Source organism: Lucilia sericata, unplaced genomic scaffold (genome assembly GCF_015586225.1).
Source record: "Lucilia sericata isolate MDLA Ls3-8-SP2 unplaced genomic scaffold, ASM1558622v1 Contig000450F_arrow, whole genome shotgun sequence".
Taxonomy (NCBI): Eukaryota; Metazoa; Arthropoda; class Insecta; order Diptera; family Calliphoridae; genus Lucilia; species Lucilia sericata.
This window is the reverse complement of record NW_023994465.1, coordinates 163,773-182,405: the sequence shown is the minus strand read 5'-3', so window position 1 is coordinate 182,405 and position 18,633 is coordinate 163,773. Positions and strand designations below refer to the sequence as shown.

Here is an 18,633-nt window from a genome sequence, read left to right as displayed (position 1 = left end):
TTTTAAATACTTTATTAAGAAACTCTTTTTTTAAGTGTTTCATTGGATTCCATTTCGTTCCTCTTAAGAAAATTTGCTAAATTAGCTTATTTTTGTTAATATTTAGAATAATTTTTAAAGAAACCCTTAAATACATTGCATAAAGTTTAATATTTTAGTGTTTCATTAGATTCCATTTCGTTCCTCTAAAGAAAATTTTTATAAATTTGCCTAATTTTGTTAATATTTAGGGAAATATTAAGAGGAAGCCTTAAATACTTTGAATAAAATTCTTATTTTTTAGTGTTCCATTAGATTCCAATTCGTTCCTCTTAAGAAAATTGTTTAAATTTGGCTATTTTTGTTAAATTTTAAAGAAATTCTTAGAGGAAGCTTTATTTACTTTATTAAAAAAATGTTTTTTAAGTGTTTCATTAGATTCCATTTCGTTCTTCTAAAGAAAATTAGCTAAATTTGGCTATTTTTGTTAATATTTAGGGACATTTTTTAAAAACCACCTTAAATACATTAGAGAAAACTTTAAATTTTAGTGTTTCATTAGATTCTATTTCGTTCCCTTTTAGAGAATTAGCTAACTTTGGCTATTTTTATTAATATTTGGAGAAATTTGTAAAGAAAACCTTAAATACTTTAGAGAAAACTTAAAATTTTAGTGTTTCATTAGATTCCATTTCGTTCCCCTTAATCAAAAGTTGCTAAATTTACCTATTTTTTTGGTGAAATTTAAGAGTTAACCTTAAATATATGAAACAAATAGTGATTTTTAGTGTTCCACTAGATTCCATTTCGTTCCCCTAATAAAATTTTTTACTTTTAGCTTGAAAATTTTTTAATTTCTTGAATTTTTCTTAATTCTTGTGTTTTTCTTTTTGTGTATTTTTTAATTTTTGTTGTAATTTTTTTTTGGTTTAAGGCTTCTAAAGGTTTGTTTTAGTTTTATATAGTTCAAATTTTGTTTATATATAAATATTTGTTTTAAATGTTTAAGGGAATGCATAAATGTGGCGTTTTTATTTTAAATAAATATTGCATTGATATGTGAATCAATTATAGAACTACTATTAAATAATGCGAGGATTTAGTACCTATTTTTAAACATAAACTATTAATTAAATAATTTTTTTTTTGCAAAAATAAAACAAATTATAATTGAAGCAAAACTGTTATGGTTTTAAAAAATTATGTTAAAATTCAGTCTATAAAGGAAATTGAGAAATCAATTAAAAACTATGAAAAAAGCTACAAATGGTTGAGCTATAAATGATTTAAAGTTTTAGTTTTATTGTTTTTTGAAATAATTTTTATAGTTTTTTTAATGTTTTAAAATTTTGGAATGTTTTTTGTTTAAATATTTATAATACTGTTTGATTTTAATGTTAATTTTTTAATATTTTTTTTAATTTAAATTATTATTTAAATTTTTTTTCTTAAATACTTGCAAATCAATACTAAATTTTTTTATCAACTTAAACTAATTATTTAGTGTTTTTTTAAATACTTAAATAAATTTAATTTTTAATATATTTTTTTTTTGGTATAAATATATATTAATTTTTTGTTTTTGTTATTTAAATTAAATTATTACTTTTTTAAATGAACTTGTAGTTCTTTGTTATTAATTCTTGTTTATTTAATTAATTTTTTTTTTTCAATACAAAAGTTTTTTGTTATTTTTTTATTAATTTACAAAAATTTCAAACACCAATGGCTTTAAGCTACTTACACAAAAATTGAATTTATTTTTGTTTATTTAATTTAATTCTTTTTTCAATTAAAACTTAAATTCTTTTGGTTTTTTTATATTGTTAATTATTATTTCAATTAAATATAAATTATATTTAATATTAAAATAAACCCCTTGCACCGATATTTAGTTAGCTTTATATGTGTTTTTGTAATACATAAATCAATAATAATTGAAATCAATCAAATTATTAAAAAAAAAATATTAATTTTGTTTTTTTTTTTCATTAATAAATAATTTTTCTTAAATTTCCTTTTAATTTTTTTAGTGTAGAGTTGAAATCTTTAAATTTTAAACTTAAAAATATTTAAAGAAAAATTATAAAGTTTTTAAATTTGTTTGTTTCTTTCATAAAATCCATGAAATTTTTAGCTAAACCTGAACAAAAATTCTGTCAAATAACCACTTTTAAGCAGAAATGTTTGAGTGAGTAAGAGAAAATACCAATTAACGCTTAATTAAACATGTTTCACTTAATTCCATTTCGTTCCGCTAATGAAATTATCCAAAATTTATATCAAAATAAACAATAAAAGAAAAATTCTATTACTTTCATTTGCAAAATGTCATTTTGAAAGTGTTTCACTAAATTCCATTTCGTTTCTGGAAGAAACTTTAAACATTTTTGAAGCCTAAAATACTTAAAAATTATGCTAGAATATTCAAGAAACATTTTTCGCTCTTAAATATAGAAATTTAGTTCTGTTTCACTAAATTCCATTTCGTTCCTTGAACAAAATTAGGATTTTAACTGCTAAAAATCCTTTTTAATTAAACAATAATAACTAAAGAACACTTTCCGCTGTTAAATTCATAAATTCTAAACTGTTCCACTTAATTCCATTTCATTCCGATAATGAAATTTAGTTTAATTTTCAAAATTTTTGTTCTAATTTTTTCATAACAAAGAAAAACAGAAATATTGTTTCAATTTCTGTTAAAAAAAGTGTAATTTTGAAAGTGTTTCACTAAATTCCATTTTGTTCCAGGAACAAATTTTAAAAATTTTAAAGCCTAAAATACTTTAAAATGTTGTTATAACCTTTAACAAACATTTTTCTTAGAAAAATTTAGAAATCTAGCTCTGTTTCGTTAAATTCCATTTCGTTCCTGGAACTAAAACTTACATTTTTAAGGCTTAAAATCCTTCTTAGTTAAGTAGTAATAATTCAAATACATTTTCCCCTGTTAAAGCTATAAATTCTAAACTGTTTCACTTAATTCCATTTCGTTCCTTGAACAAAAATTTGATATTTTATTGCTTAAAATCCTTTGAAATTAAGGGGTAGTATCAACCAAACTTTTTCCTATGTTTAATTTTTAAATACTAAACTGTTTCACTTAATTCCATTTTGTTCCGCTAATGAAATTTAGTCAAAATCGCATAATTTTGTTAAAATTTATTTTACAATAAACAAAAACTGTAAAATTCTTTTATTTACACTTAAAGAAAGGAAATTTTGTGTTTCATTAAATTCCATATTGTTCCTCTTAAAGAAATAGGTTCAAATTATATATTTTTTTTTTAATTTTTTATTAAAATCGTTTATTTCAGATAAGACTAATGAAATCTCAATAATAAAATGCTGATTTCGGAGTGTTTCATAAAATTCCACTTCGTTCCTCAAATGAAAATTTTATATTTTTAGGCATGAAAAGTGTGGAAACGTTATGGTTAACAATAAATCTTGTGATTTTTAAGCATTTTGGTTAGTGTTTCATTAAATTCCATTTCGTTCCTCTTACAAAAATATGTAACAATGTTGAAATTTTGTTAAAATTTTTATTAAAATTGCTTACTTAAGACAAAAACAACTAAATCTCATTAATGGAATCCTAATTTTAGAGTGTTTCATTAAATTCCACTTCGTTCCTCTAATAAAAATTTTATATTTTTAAGAATAAAAACTGTGGAAATATTATGATTTACAATATATAAAAAATCTAGGGATTTTTAAGCATTTTAGCTAATGTTTCATTAAATTCCATTTCGTTTCTCTTAAGAAAATTTGTTAAAACGTTGAAATTTTGTTAAAATTTTTATTAAAATTGCTTTCTTAAGACAAAAACAAGGAAATCTCATTAATAGAATCCTAATTTTAGAGTGTTCCATTAAATTCCATTTCGTTCCTCTAATCAAATTTTTCTATTTTAAGGCATGAAATGTATGGAAAAGCTATGGTTTACAATAAATAATAAATCTAGGGATTTTTAAGCATTTTGGTTAGAGTTTCATTAAATTCCACTTCGTTCCTCTTAAGAAAATATGTTAAAACGTTAAAATTTTGCGACTTTTTTTTAGCAATATCGTTTGTTATCGACAAAAGGAACGAAATCTCTTTAAAATCTCTTAATTTTTGAGTGTTTCACTAAATTCCATTTCGTTCCTTCTACAGACATTTCATAATTGAAAGCATGAATAGTGTGAAAAAGTTATGATTTACAACAAATAAACAATCTATGGATTTTGAAGCATTTTGGTAAGTGTTTCATTAAATTCCATATCGTTCCTCCTAAGAAAATTGGTTGAAATGTTAACTTTTTATAAATTTTTAATAGAAATAGTTTATTTTGGTCTTGAAACAACAAAATCTTTTTGATTTGGAATTTTGGAATATTTCATTAAATTCCATGTCGTTCCGTGAAGAATTTTAGCTTTAATATTCCTCTCACTCAAACATTTCTGTCTTACTACAGCATTTCCTGCCCTTTTCCTTATAAAATTTCTTTATTTAACACGATTTATCTTTATAGTCAATTTTCTTACCCTGTTTGTTGCCGATATTGTTGTCAACATCCCCCATCGTGGGCGCTACATTATGGCTCACCAGACAATCGGCAGCATCGGCATTATCCTCATCTCCCTTAAGTCGGCCATAGTTATCGGCCTGCTCTTTATAGGCCTGACATTGACTGCAATGTTTTTCTAAAAATTTCATGGACAAATGAAAGGTATATCGGTGCCGGGTACAACGTCTTTACATTTTGTATTCCACAATTTGATTGGGATTTAGGAATTGTTCACGTTGTGCCGCATCTAAATGAGCCACAGTACGTGATAGAGCTGATGAGGCAGCAGCTGTGGCAGATGATGCATTGCCACCGCTAGTGGACTTTTGTTGTTGTTGTTGATGATGTGGTTGCTGCTGGTGTTGCTGTTGCTGTTGATGATGTTTGTTACTGCCATCATGCTGCTGATAGATATCAGCTGAACTAATCACACCCACATTTACCCCAGCCACTACGGGTTGCTGTTGATAACCCGAATATTGGGGTGGATACTGATGGGGATGATGTTGATGTGGCTGCTGTTGTTGTTGCTGCTGTTGTCCAGCCATCACATGCTGATGACTAGGAGCATTAGCATAAACATGTTCCGTTGACAATTGTTGTGTGGCCGCTGCACTGGTGGCCACCGTTAGATGTGTACGATGCGGCTGTTCCGAATGCACTGTAGTGGGGAATTGTTGTTGATGCGAATAGTCAGCACTACTACCGCCACCCAAACGCGTAGCACACGAGTCCTCATTGAGACCCTCACAAAACTCACCGTCACGATGATGTGAACCACGTATGCAGAGTTTAGTAAACAGCCAGACACGGGCGCGATATAGCAGAAAACAACAGAAGTGTACAATGAAGACAAAGATAATGGCACAAACCGTAACGATAATGGCTTTACCCGGTTTGGTCCAATCTAACATAGGATAAATGGCCACTTGAAGTTTTCTAAAGAGAAAAAAAGTCAAATTTATATAAAAATGAAGATCATTTATTAGGAATTTATGTCAAGACAAAAGTCTCTAAAGATATTTTTGTCTTAACACAAAATTTCCTAAAGAAATTTATGTCTTAACATAACATTTTCTAAAGAAACTTATGTCTAAGAAAAATTTATATAAAAATGATGATCATTTATTAGGAATTTATGTCAAGACAAAAGTCTCTCAAGATATTTTTGTCTTAAGACAAAATTTCCTAAAGAAATTTATATCTTAACACAATATTTTCTAAAGATATTTTTGTCTTAACACAAAATTTTCTAAAGAAATTTATTTCTTAAGAGAAAATTTTCTAAAGAAATTTATGTCTTAACAGAAAATTTTCTAAAGAAACTTTTGTCTAAGACAAATTTTTCTAAAGAAATTCATGTCTTAACACAAAATTTTCAAAAGAAATTTATGTCTTAACACAATTTTCTAAAGAAATTTGTGCTCAACACAAATTTTTTGTACAAAATTTCCAAAGAAATTTACAAATTTTCAAGACAAAAGTCTCTAAAGATATTTTTGTCTTAACACAAAATTTCCTAAAGAAATTTATGTCTTAACATAACATTTTCTAAAGAAATTTATGTCTTAACACAAAAATTTCTAAAGAAACATTTTCAAAAGAAACTTATGTCTAAGAAAAATTGATATAAAAATGAAGATCATTTATTAGGAATTTATGTCAAGACAAAAGACTCTCAAGATATTTTTGTCTTAAGACAAAATTTCCTAAAGAAATTTATATCTTAACACAACATTTTCTAAAGATATTTTTGTCTTAACACAAAATTTTCTAAAGAAATTTATTTCTTAACACAAAATTTTCTAAAGAAATGTATGTCTTAACAGAAAATTTTCTAAAAAATCTTTTGTCTAAGACAAATTTTTCTAAAGAAATTCATGTCTTAACACAAAATTTTCAAAAGAAATTTATGTTTTAACACAATTTTCTAAAGAAACACATTTTTTGTACAAAATTTTCAAAGAAATTTACAAATTTTCAAAAAAATTATGTCAAGACAAAATCTTCTAAAAAAAGATAATGTCAAGACAAAATTTTCTATAAAAAATATGTTATGACAAATTTTTGTAAAAAAGATAATGTCAAGACAAAATTTTCTAATAAAATGGGTCAAACCTTTATTTTCTTAAAAAATTATGTCAAGACAAAATTTTCTTAAAAAATTATGTCAAGACAAAATTTACTTAAATAATTATGTCAAGACAAATTTTTTGTAAAAAATTTCCAAAGAAATTTACAAATTTTCAAAAAAATTATGTCAAGACAAAATTTTCTATAAAAAAAAATATGTTAAGACAAAATTTTCTAAAAAAGATAATGTCAAGACAAAATTTTCTATAAAAAAAATATGTTATGACAAAATTTTCTAAAAAAGATAATGTCAAGACAAAATTTTTTAATAAAATGTTTCAAATCTTTATTTTCTTAAAAAATTATGTCAAGACAAAATTTACTTAAATAATTATGTCAAGACAAAATTTTTTAAAAAAATTATATCAAGACAAAATTTTTTTAAAAAATTATATCTAGACAAAATTGTGTAAAAAAATGTATATCAAGACAAAATTGTATAAAAAGATGTATATCAAGACAAAATTTTCAAAAGAAATTTATATCAAGATAAAATTTCCTACAGAAATATATCTATGTTTATGTATGTATATCCTAACACCAAATTCTTTAAAGAAATTCATGTCTAAACACAAAATTATCTAAAGAAATTAATGTTTTTGATAAAAATGTCTAAAAAAGTTATGTCAAGACAAAATTTCTATAAAAATGTATATTAAGACAAAATGTTTTATAAAAATTTATATCAAGACAAAGTTTTTTAAAGAAATTTATGTTAAGGACAAAATTTTCTTCCGTTCACACCCACATGTCAAGACAAATTTATGTCTTGACATAATTTTGTCATGACAAAAATTTTTGTTTTGACATAATTTTCTAAAAAAATTTAAAAAAAAAATTTTATATAATTTATTTTTCATTTACTTACCTATCCGTTCCACCAGCCAAAAAATAAACTCCCGTAAATATGGCATATGCTAAACCAATGCCAGTTGTAAAATAGACATGACTTAACTTAATTGGATGTCCCACAATGGCCAAATCGATAAGCATTATAATCGAATTTAAGACATGCACCATGATGTTTAATGTGTCAATTTTATGTATTTCTGGAAAAGACAAATAAAATTGGAAACAACAGCACAATGGCAGAACCAACAAGAAGAAGAAAGGTCAATATCAGTTTCAAAATAAAATAAACAAACTAAAATTTGCAAAACTATTTTTACACAACATCAAAAACCAAACAAAAAATATCTGAACTTAAAAACAAAGTAATTAAAAAGCAAGAAACTATAAGGGACATTAGCAATATAAAGAAGGACACATCACATACACACACAGAAGAAACTATACTCCTACATGTCTACTTGTACAAATACAGGTGACTTACATGCAGTTACATTTTGTAAAAGGATTTTCTATAAAGGTTGTGTGTGTGTCAATTGTATGTAAATATTTAGTAAAACATATAGAGACGACGACCATTTCGAAATGTCATTTACAATTGTTAGGAAAAGTATAATTTTCAGTTAAGGTTAATTTGCCTTTTACATAAAAGCCTCAATGTATCTACAAGGATTTAAGTTGTCATAACAATTGTTGTCAGAATGTTGATAAGAATTTGCAAGGTTTTTTTTTTGCCAGAATATATTTTCAATGGTTTAAATGCAATATAAATATGCATTTAAGCAGATTTAGAGTAAATTAATTGTAAATACTTTAACAAGGACTTAAATTGTAATTTTAAGGGAATTAAAAGAAAAGGACACTTAAACAGAATTTTCCAATAAAGCAATATGTCAAACAAAATTAAAAACAAATATATATGTAAAGCAGGGCTAAATTTTCTAAAAAAAATATGTTAAAATAAATTTTCTAAAGAAATTTATGTCATGACATATTTATGTCTTAACTACTTATGTCAAGACATATTTTTCTAATGAAATGTTTGTCTAAGACAAATTTTTCTAAATAAATTTATGTCTTAACAAAAATTTTCCAAAAAAATTTACGTCTTAACACAAAATTTTCAAAAAAATCTATGTCAAGACAAACTTTTCTTAAGAAATTTATGTCAGAGACAAAATTTTCTATAGAGAATTATGTCTGAGACAAAATGTTCTATAGTGAATTATATCAGAGACAAAATTTTCTATAGAGAATTATGTCAGAGACAAAATTTTCTATAGAGAATTATGTCAGAGACAAAATTTTCTATAGAGAATTATGTCAGAGACAAAATTTTCTATAGAGAATTATGTCAGAGACAAAATTTTCTATAGAGAATTATGTCAGAGACAAAATTTTCTATAGAGAATTATGTCAGAGACAAAATTTTCTATAGAGAATTATGTCAGAGACAAAATTTTCTATAGAGAATTATGTCAGAGACAAAATTTTCTATAGAGAATTATGTCAGAGACAAAATTTTCTATAGAGAATTATGTCAGAGACAAAATTTTCTATAGAGAATTATGTCAGAGACAAAATTTTCTATAGAGAATTATGTCAGAGACAAAATTTTCTATAGAGAATTATGTCAGAGACAAAATTTTCTATAGAGAATTATGTCAGAGACAAAATTTTCTATAGAGAATTATGTCAGAGACAAAATTTTCTATAGAGAATTATGTCAGAGACAAAATTTTCTATAGAGAATTATGTCAGAGACAAAATTTTCTATAGAGAATTATGTCAGAGACAAAATTTTCTATAGAGAATTATGTCAGAGACAAAATTTTCTATAGAGAATTATGTCAGAGACAAAATTTTCTATAGAGAATTATGTCAGAGACAAAATTTTCTATAGAGAATTATGTCAGAGACAAAATTTTCTATAGAGAATTATGTCAGAGACAAAATTTTCTATAGAGAATTATGTCAGAGACAAAATTTTCTATAGAGAATTATGTCAGAGACAAAATTTTCTATAGAGAATTATGTCAGAGACAAAATTTTCTATAGAGAATTATGTCAGAGACAAAATTTTCTATAGAGAATTATGTCAGAGACAAAATTTTCTATAGAGAATTATGTCAGAGACAAAATTTTCTATAGAGAATTATGTCAGAGACAAAATTTTCTATAGAGAATTATGTCAGAGACAAAATTTTCTATAGAGAATTATGTCAGAGACAAAATTTTCTATAGAGAATTATGTCAGAGACAAAATTTTCTATAGAGAATTATGTCAGAGACAAAATTTTCTATAGAGAATTATGTCAGAGACAAAATTTTCTATAGAGAATTATGTCAGAGACAAAATTTTCCATAGAGAATTATGTCAGAGACAAAATTTTCCATAGAGAATTATGTCAGAGACAAAATTTTCCATAGAGAATTATGTCAGAGACAAAATTTTCCATAGAGAATTATGTCAGAGACAAAATTTTCCATAGAAAATTATGTCAGAGACAAAATTTTCTATAGAGAATTATGTCAGAGACAAAATTTTCTATAGAGAATTATGTCAGAGACAAAATTTTCTATAGAGAATTATGTCAGAGACAAAATTTTCTATAGAGAATTATGTCAGAGACAAAATTTTCTATAGAGAATTATGTCAGAGACAAAATTTTCTATAGAGAATTATGTCAGAGACAAAATTTTCTATAGAGAATTATGTCAGAGACAAAATTTTTTATAGAGAATCATGTCAGAGACAAAATTTTCTATAGAGAATTATGTCAGAGACAAAATTTTTTATAGAGAATTATGTCAGAGACAAAGTTTTCTATAGAGAATTATGTCAGAGACAAAATTTTCTATAGAGAATTATGTCAGAGACAAAATTTTCTATAGAGAATTATGTCAGAGACAAAATTTTCTATAGAGAATTATGTCAGAGACAAAATTTTCTATAGAGAATTATGTCAGAGACAAAATTTTCTATAGAGAATTATGTCAGAGACAAAATTTTCTATAGAGAATTATGTCAGAGACAAAATTTTCTATAGAGAATTATGTCAGAGGCAAAATTTTCTATAGAGAATTATGTCAGAGATAAAATTTTCTATAGAGAATTATGTCAGAGATAAAATTTTCTATAGAGAATTATGTCAGAGACAAAATTTTCTATAGAGAATTATGTCAGAGACAAAATTTTCTATAGAGAATTATGTCAGAGACAAAATTTTCTATAGAGAATTATGTCAGAGACAAAATTTTCTATAGAGAATTATGTCAGAGACAAAATTTTCTATAGAGAATTATGTCAGAGACAAAATTTTCTATAGAGAATTATGTCAGAGACAAAATTTTCTATAGAGAATTATGTCAGAGACAAAATTTTCTATAGAGATTTATGTGAGAGACAAAATTTTCTATAGAGATTTATGTGAGAGACAAAATTTTCTATAGAGAATTATGTCAGAGACAAAATTTTCTATAGAGAATTATGTCAGAGACAAAATTTTCTATAGAGAATTATGTCAGAGACAAAATTTTCTATAGAGAATTATGTCAGAGACAAAATTTTCAATAGAGAATTATGTCAGAGACAAAATTTTCTATAGAGAATTATGTCAGAGACAAAATTTTCTATAGAGAATTATGTCAGAGACAAAATTTTCTATAGAGAATTATGTCAGAGACAAAATTTTCTATAGAGAATTATGTCAGAGACAAAATTTTCTATAGAGAATTATGTCAGAGACAAAATTTTCTATAGAGAATTATGTCAGAGACAAAATTTTCTATAGAGAATTATGTCAGAGACAAAATTTTCTATAGAGAATTATGTCAGAGACAAAATTTTCAATAGAGAATTATGTCAGAGACAAAATTTTCTATAGAGAATTATGTCAGAGACAAAATTTTCTATAGAGAATTATGTCAGAGACAAAATTTTCTATAGAGAATTATGTCAGAGACAAAATTTTCTATAGAGAATTATGTCAGAGACAAAATTTTCTATAGAGAATTATGTCAGAGACAAAATTTTCTATAGAGAATTATGTCAGAGACAAAATTTTCTATAGAGAATTATGTCAGAGACAAAATTTTCTATAGAAACTTATGTCTTAACACAATATCTTTTAAAGAAATTTATGTCTTAGCCAATATCTAAAGAAATTTATGTCTAAGAGAAAACTTTCCAAAGAAATTTATGTCTTAACACAAAATTTTCTAAAAAAAATCTATGTTAAGACAATATTTGTCAAAAACATTTGTATCAAGACTTAATTTTCCAAAAAATTTATGTCAAGACAACATTTTTCAAAAAAATTGATATCAAGACAAAATGTCAAGACATAATTTTCCAAAGGAATTTATATCAAGACAACATTTTTTAAAGAAATTTATGTCTTAGACAGACTTTTTCTAAAGACAATAGTTTCTTTAGAAAAAATTTTGTTATGACATAAATTTCTTTAAAAAAAAATTGTGTTATGACATAAATATCTATAGAGAAAACTGCTGCTTTAGTTTAGGACTCAAAATAAATTTTTCCTTAAATTAAAATTTAAACAAAAAAACTGAAAACTTTTCTCTACTATAATGTTTGGTCAAAAAAGTTGTTTTATTTCTCACCCCACTCACCTGGATCATGGACTAACAACCAATAACACATCGTTATTATAAAAGCATAGACGGTGGCACACGTGTACAGCACCCAATAGAGAAGATGTAATTTTGATTTTTTCGCCTGACGCATTAACTCAAAGTCTTCTCGCTCTACCATCATGCCCTGCGTTACAATCATGGCGGCCAACCATGCTTGAACCGTACAGAAGAGCAGACCCCAATGGGTGAGATAAATCCACCATTTGGCATAATGATTTTCGAAACGTTCATCAGTACGTCCGATATCGAGTAGTGAACATACCAGAGCAGCCAGACAAATAATGGCCGTAATCCAGCGATAGAAGAGATAGATAATGCGCACTTGGGTATTGCGCTGCCATTGGCAGAGATAGAAATTGTGACGATGCACATGCTCGGGTGTGACATCGGGAAAGCAACCCTTCCACAGTTTGCTCACCATCATTCTATGACGCTGTATAAACCCAAGATTTGAAGCTAAATGATGGAAATTTTCACAACTTCCGGGTGTTGAGCGTGTGGAGTAAATGTTGCTGGTACTGCTGGTGGTGTGAAAGTGTTGTTGTTGTTGCTGCTGCTGGTGTTGTTGTTGATCCTGATAGTGATATTGTTGTTGTTGTTGCTGTTGTCTTTGGGGAGTAGTTTGTTGATGATAATCCCTAGGATCTGTAGAAGTTTTATGAGTCCTTTTATGCGTGTGATATGTGCTATTGCTGGGCGTTTGTTCGGTGTTGTAGGGCTGATACGGTTGTGGTTGCTCCAATTTGGGCAAATGTTGATGATGATGTGAGTGCTGATGTTGGTGATGGCTGGAGGAGGTTTGTGAGGAGGTATTATGCGGATAATGAGGCGGCGTATGTGTTAAAGCGCCTGCTGATGCTGATGCTTTGGATGTTACTGTACCAGCGCCGGCGGTATTGGACGATGATGTATCGTATGCTTGTGTATGATATTGTGATTCGTGGGCGTTGGCTGGTTGTAGGGACGACGTTTTGCTGCTGTATTTAGGACTCCCACAAGGAGATAAATATTTCTCTCTTCTCAACGAACGCGGCGAAGCACCCACTCTTATGGGTGACAAACGATCGATGGCCGTAAACGAAGACCGCCCTAAACTGCAGTTACTTTGCAAGCTATTGGTGCGTAATCTAGAGCGACCCACAAATTCACGATCCCTATAACGATCACAGTCTATAATGGGACTAAAGCCACGACTTCTTTGTCGGGTAGTATAATAACCGGTAGCTGAATAACGACCGCCTGTATCACGTTGACGTCGTGGTCTATAGGCGTAAGTATCGCTGCGCAAGGAGGCCGGTGGTGAGGGTATATAATCTATAGGCCTTGACGAATAGGTAGACAAGTAGGGCTCAGTGCTTACTTGCAGATCGTCATCTAGGGGTGGCAGCAATGGTGGTGGTGGTGGCGGGGGTAATTTTAGTAAACTACTGCGAGGCTCTGAAACCGAAGTGGCTAGCAGAGGTCCCGTATGAGCCGCCGCTGGTGATATGCGTCCAAAATAATCTCCACCTCCTGATACTCCTCCTCCTCCGCCACTCGATTGAAAGGGATAGTAACTCTCGCCGAAACTTAAACTATAATAACCGTTGTAACTGCTATTGCCTCCGAGACCTGTTGAGGCGTGTTGTTTATAATAACGATAGCTACGTCCTAAGGGGGTGTAACCAACACCTCCTCCTCCTCCACCCAAGCCTGCACTTAATCCTCCCAGTCCCAGTCCGCTTAGGCCCAAACCAAAGCCCGCTGTTGCTGCTGTATCGCCCAAATAACTGCCCGGACTAATGCTACTGCCAAACAACGATTTGTGGTAATACGATGGTGGTGGTGGTGTTGCTGCCGACTGCAGATGTTGCTGACTGTAGAATGGATTGTACAGTTGTTGGTGATGATGTTGCTGCTGCAATAATTGTTGCTGCAACTGCTGTTGCTGTAGATTATAATTGTAATTGTAATTATAATATGTTGGCGGCGTTGTTGATGAGTCTTGTTGCTGCTGCTGTTGCAGTTGCAATTGTAATTGCTGCTGTTGTTGTTGCTGATAGAGTGGTGAACGTGATTGCGTAATGTTGCTGTTAATGAAATTGTTGGTGTTTGTTAAAAAATTATTAAAAAACGACGACGCTGATCCTGACGACTCGTACAACGATGTTGGTACTAGTTGTTGTTGTTGTAATAATTGTTGTTGTAATAGTAATTGCGGTCTGGTGGGGCCACTAATTGGCTCTGGACAAAAATAAAACTGCGCGTAATCCAATGTGATGAGAATGGTGCTGATATTTTAATATCTTTCTCCGTTCACCCGAAATTATAGCGAAAGTTATAATCAAAATATTCAAGATGATAATGAAGATGATGTTACGGCAAATGAAGAAGATGTTAATGATGTTTATTGTTAAATTATTAAAGTTGTCAATGTAAATAATACTGAATTTAAAAATACTGTTGATTATATTAAAGTTGAAATTAGATTTAAATTTGAAATTAAATTGTGATTTATTTAAGGAGAACAGCTTGATTTTTTTCGAAATAATTCTCAAGTTGTTAAAATATTTAATGCTTTCTGGCAGGTTTTAAACTAAATTTGAAATAAATTTAGTTTCAGCGGCAAAAAATCTGTAAAGAAATTAAAAAAAAAATATAAAAAATTAGTTAAACTGTTAAGAAATTAAAAAAAAATATGTCAAGACAAAATTTTCTAAAGAAATTTTATGTCATGACAAAATTTTGAAAAGAGATTTATTGCAAGAAACATTTTTTTTTTAAATATATTTTATGTCAAGGAAAAATTTTCTAAAGAAATTTATGGCAAGATAAAATCTTCAAAAGAAATTTATGTCAAGAGAAAATTTTCGAAAGAAATTTATGTCAAGACATCATTTTTTAAAGAAATTTATGTCTATGACAAAATTTTTTAAAGAAATTTATGTTTGAAACAAAATTTTCTAAAGATATTTATGTCAAGACAAAATTTTTTTAAGAAATTTATATCTAAGACAAAATTTTCTAAAGAAATGTATGTCTAAGTCAAAATTTTCTAATGAAATTTATATCAGGACAAAATTTTGTAAAGTAATTTATGTCAAAACAAAATTTTCTAAAGAAATTTATGTCTAAGACAAAACTTTCTATAAAAATTTATGTCTAAATCAAAATTTTCCAAAGAAATTTATGTCAGGACAAAATTTTTTAGGGAAATCTATATCTAAGCAAAAATTTTTTAAGGAATTTTATGTCTAGGGCAACTTTCTAAAAAAAATTTATGTCTGACAAATGTTTTTAAAGAAACTTATTTATGTCAGGACAAAATTCTGTAAAGCAATGTATGTCAAGACAAAATTTTCTAAAGAAATTTATGGCAAGACAAAATTTTTTATGTCAAGAAAAAATTTTCTACAAAAGTTTATGTCAAGATAAAAATTTCTAAAGAAATTTATATCTAAGACAAAATTTTCTAAAGAAATGTATGTCTAAGTCAAAATTTTCTAATGAAATTTATATCAGGACAAAATTTTGTAAAGTAATTTATGTCAAAACAAAATTTTCTAAAAAAATTTATGTCAAGGTAAAATTTTCTGAAGAAATTTATGTCTAAGACAAAACTTTCTATATAAATTTATGTCTAAATCAAAATTTTCCATAGAAATTTATGTCAGGACAAAATTTTTTAAAGAAATCTATTTCTATGCAAAATTTTCTGATGAATTTTATGTCTAGGACAACTTTCTAAAGAAATTTATGTTTGAGAATGTTTTTAAATAAACTTATTTATGTCAGGGCACAATTCTGTAAAGCAATTTATGTCAAGACAAAATTTTCTAAAGAAATTTATGTCTAAGACAAAATTTTGTAATGAAATTTCTATCAGGATAAAATTTTGTAAAGCAATTTATGTCAAAACAAAATTTTTCAATAAAATATATGTCAAGATAAAATTTTCTAAAGAAATTTATGTCAGGACAAAATTTTTTAAGGAAATCTATGTCTAAGCAAAAAATTTCTAAGGAATTTTATGTCTAGGGCAACTTTCTAAAGAAATTTATGTCTGACAAATGTTTTTAAAGAAACTTATTTATGTCAGGACAAAATTCTGTAAAGCAATGTATGTCAAGACAAAATTTTTTAAAGGAATTAATGTCATGACAAAATTTTTTATGTCAAGAAAAAAATTTTCTAAAAAAATTTATGTCAAGATAAAATTTTCTAAAGAAATTTATATCCAAGACAAAACTTTCTATAAAAATTTATGTCTAAATCAAAATTTTGTAAAGATATTTATGTCAGGACCTAATTTTTTAAGGAAATTTATGTCTAAACAAACATTTTTTAAAGAATTTTACTAGGACAACTTTTTTAAGAAATTTATGTCTGACAAATGTTTTCAAAGAAACTTATTTATGCCAGGACATAATTCTGTAGAGCATTTTATGTCAAGACAGAATTTTCTAAAAAGAATTATGTCAAGACAAAATTTTCTAAAAAAATTTATATCAAGATAAAATTTTCTAAAGAAATTTATGTCCAAGACAAAATTTTCTTAAGAAATTTATGTCAAGATAAAATATTCTAAAAAAAATTATGTCAAGACAAAATTTTCTAAAAGAATTTATGTCTAAGACAAAATTTTCTAAAAAATTTATGTCAAGATAAAATTTTCTAAAGAAATTTATGTCCAAGACAAAATTTTCTTAAGAAATTTATGTCAAGACAAAATTTCCTTAAGAAATTTAAGTCTAAGAGAAAATTTTTTTAAGAAAATTTTTCTAAAACAATTTAGGTCTAAGACAAAATTTTCTCATGAAATTTATGTCAAGACAAAATTATCTCCAGAAATTTATGTCAAGACATAATTTTTTATACATTATTTGATTCAAAATAAAATATGGAAAAAAATATTAAAATGTTTTTTTGGCAACTTTTCTAGATTTTACGTTAAAAGTTTTGCTTTTTTTATGCACAAAAGATTCGAGAACATTTTACTCAATTACTTTTCAATGACAGTCAAGCCACCAGCATCTTAAAAATGAAGACACATTTAGATAAACACTTAAAATTTTTTGATATTTTTTAAAACACTCACTTACAGTTAGTGATTTTAACACAAACAGACAGCAGCAAACATATACATATACTTTCACATTAAACTAACGGTTTTAAGTGACGTCAAAAGTGTTTGAAAAATCTCTAAAGGACACTTTCACTTCCCCTACAGCCAAGAAATTAAAACTAAATGTTTAAAAAAGGAGAGAAAATATGCTCCGAGGAAAAAGAAAAAAACAAACACTTTCTCTCTGGCTCATAAACGCACGAATAACAATTTTAAACATACAAACACATACATAAGGATTAATATAATTCTTGTTAAATTTACGAGATCCTTGTTAATGCTGGTATATAACATGTTAGATTTACAGTAAAAAACAGAGCAAAGACAGTCCTTTGTAAAGTTACTTTTAAATTTAATCAGTTAAATAATAAACTTTAATTAAAGTACAAATAATTCTAAAATAATTGTAAACCTCAATCTTAAGAAATAGTCCTTTTTAATAAAAAACATCTACTTTTTTAAATGACTTCTCAGTTGAACCTCGTTACAGTAAGTGCAATGCAAACATTCTATTCAAATTTCTATACTAGTGTTTTATTTCCTTGTAGTTTCCTTCTCGCGCTAACATGAAAACCTCTAAAATTATTATATTATTTTATTGTTGTCTCTCTTATCTTTTAAGGAAACTTAGGGAATTGTTTAAGGAAACATTTTACCAAAAATTTCGGGGAAAAAAGAAAAATAAAACTAAAATGTTTTCAGTAACAATAAACTGCCCTTCAAGCTGTTGGTTTTAACAATTTGTGACTGAGTGTGTGCGTGTAATTAATCTTGTTAAAACTAATAAAAATTTAAATAAAAATCTTAAAAGAATTAAATTTACTTATAATAGAACAGTTTTTAAAGAAATTTTTAAAAAATTATTCAAAATTATGTCTTACCATAAATTTTTGTAGAAAATTTTGTCTTTAGAAAATATTGTCTTAGCATAAATTTCTTTAGATAATTTTGCGTTAAGACATTAATTTCTTTTTATGTTAAGACTAGACTACACAATAGACTAGACTATAGACTAGACTATAGACTAGACTATAGACTACACTATAGACTAGACTATAGACTAGAATAGACTAGACTATAGACTAGACTATAGACTAGACTATAGACTAGACTATAGACTAGACTATAGACTAGACTATAGACTAGACTATAGACTAGACTATAGACTAGACTATAGACTAGACTATAGACTAGACTATAGACTAGACTATAGACTAGACTATAGACTAGACTATAGACTAGACTATAGACTAGACTATAGACTAGACTATAGACTAGACTATAGACTAGACTATAGACTAGACTATAGACTAGACTATAGACTAGACTATAGACTAGACTATAGACTAGACTA

The 18,633-nt window shown here is 27.0% G+C and overlaps 2 protein-coding genes across 2 annotated transcripts in view; both read right to left on the bottom strand.

Annotated features, from left to right (window-relative positions):
- Positions 1 to 1,860: 1,860 nt before the first annotated feature.
- LOC119604997 lies at positions 1,861 to 14,450 on the bottom strand. Its single transcript, XM_037957941.1, has 3 exons — positions 12,152 to 14,450; positions 7,536 to 7,716; positions 1,861 to 5,473 (listed from the first exon to the last, which is right to left on the bottom strand). Exons 1-3 carry the CDS (start codon positions 12,597 to 12,599, stop codon positions 4,723 to 4,725), a joined length of 1,380 nt encoding a protein of 459 aa, XP_037813869.1. The 5' UTR covers positions 12,600 to 14,450; the 3' UTR covers positions 1,861 to 4,722.
- The window catches only part of LOC119604999 (histone-lysine N-methyltransferase 2D-like), a 35,076-nt gene continuing 29,043 nt past the window's right edge, over positions 12,601 to 18,633 (bottom strand). The window contains exons 2-3 of the mRNA XM_037957942.1: positions 12,656 to 14,244; positions 12,601 to 12,608 (exon numbers count right to left, since the gene is read on the bottom strand). Coding sequence (XP_037813870.1) covers positions 12,601 to 12,608; positions 12,656 to 14,244 — 1,597 coding nt within the window. The remainder of the gene's footprint in view (positions 12,609 to 12,655; positions 14,245 to 18,633) is intronic.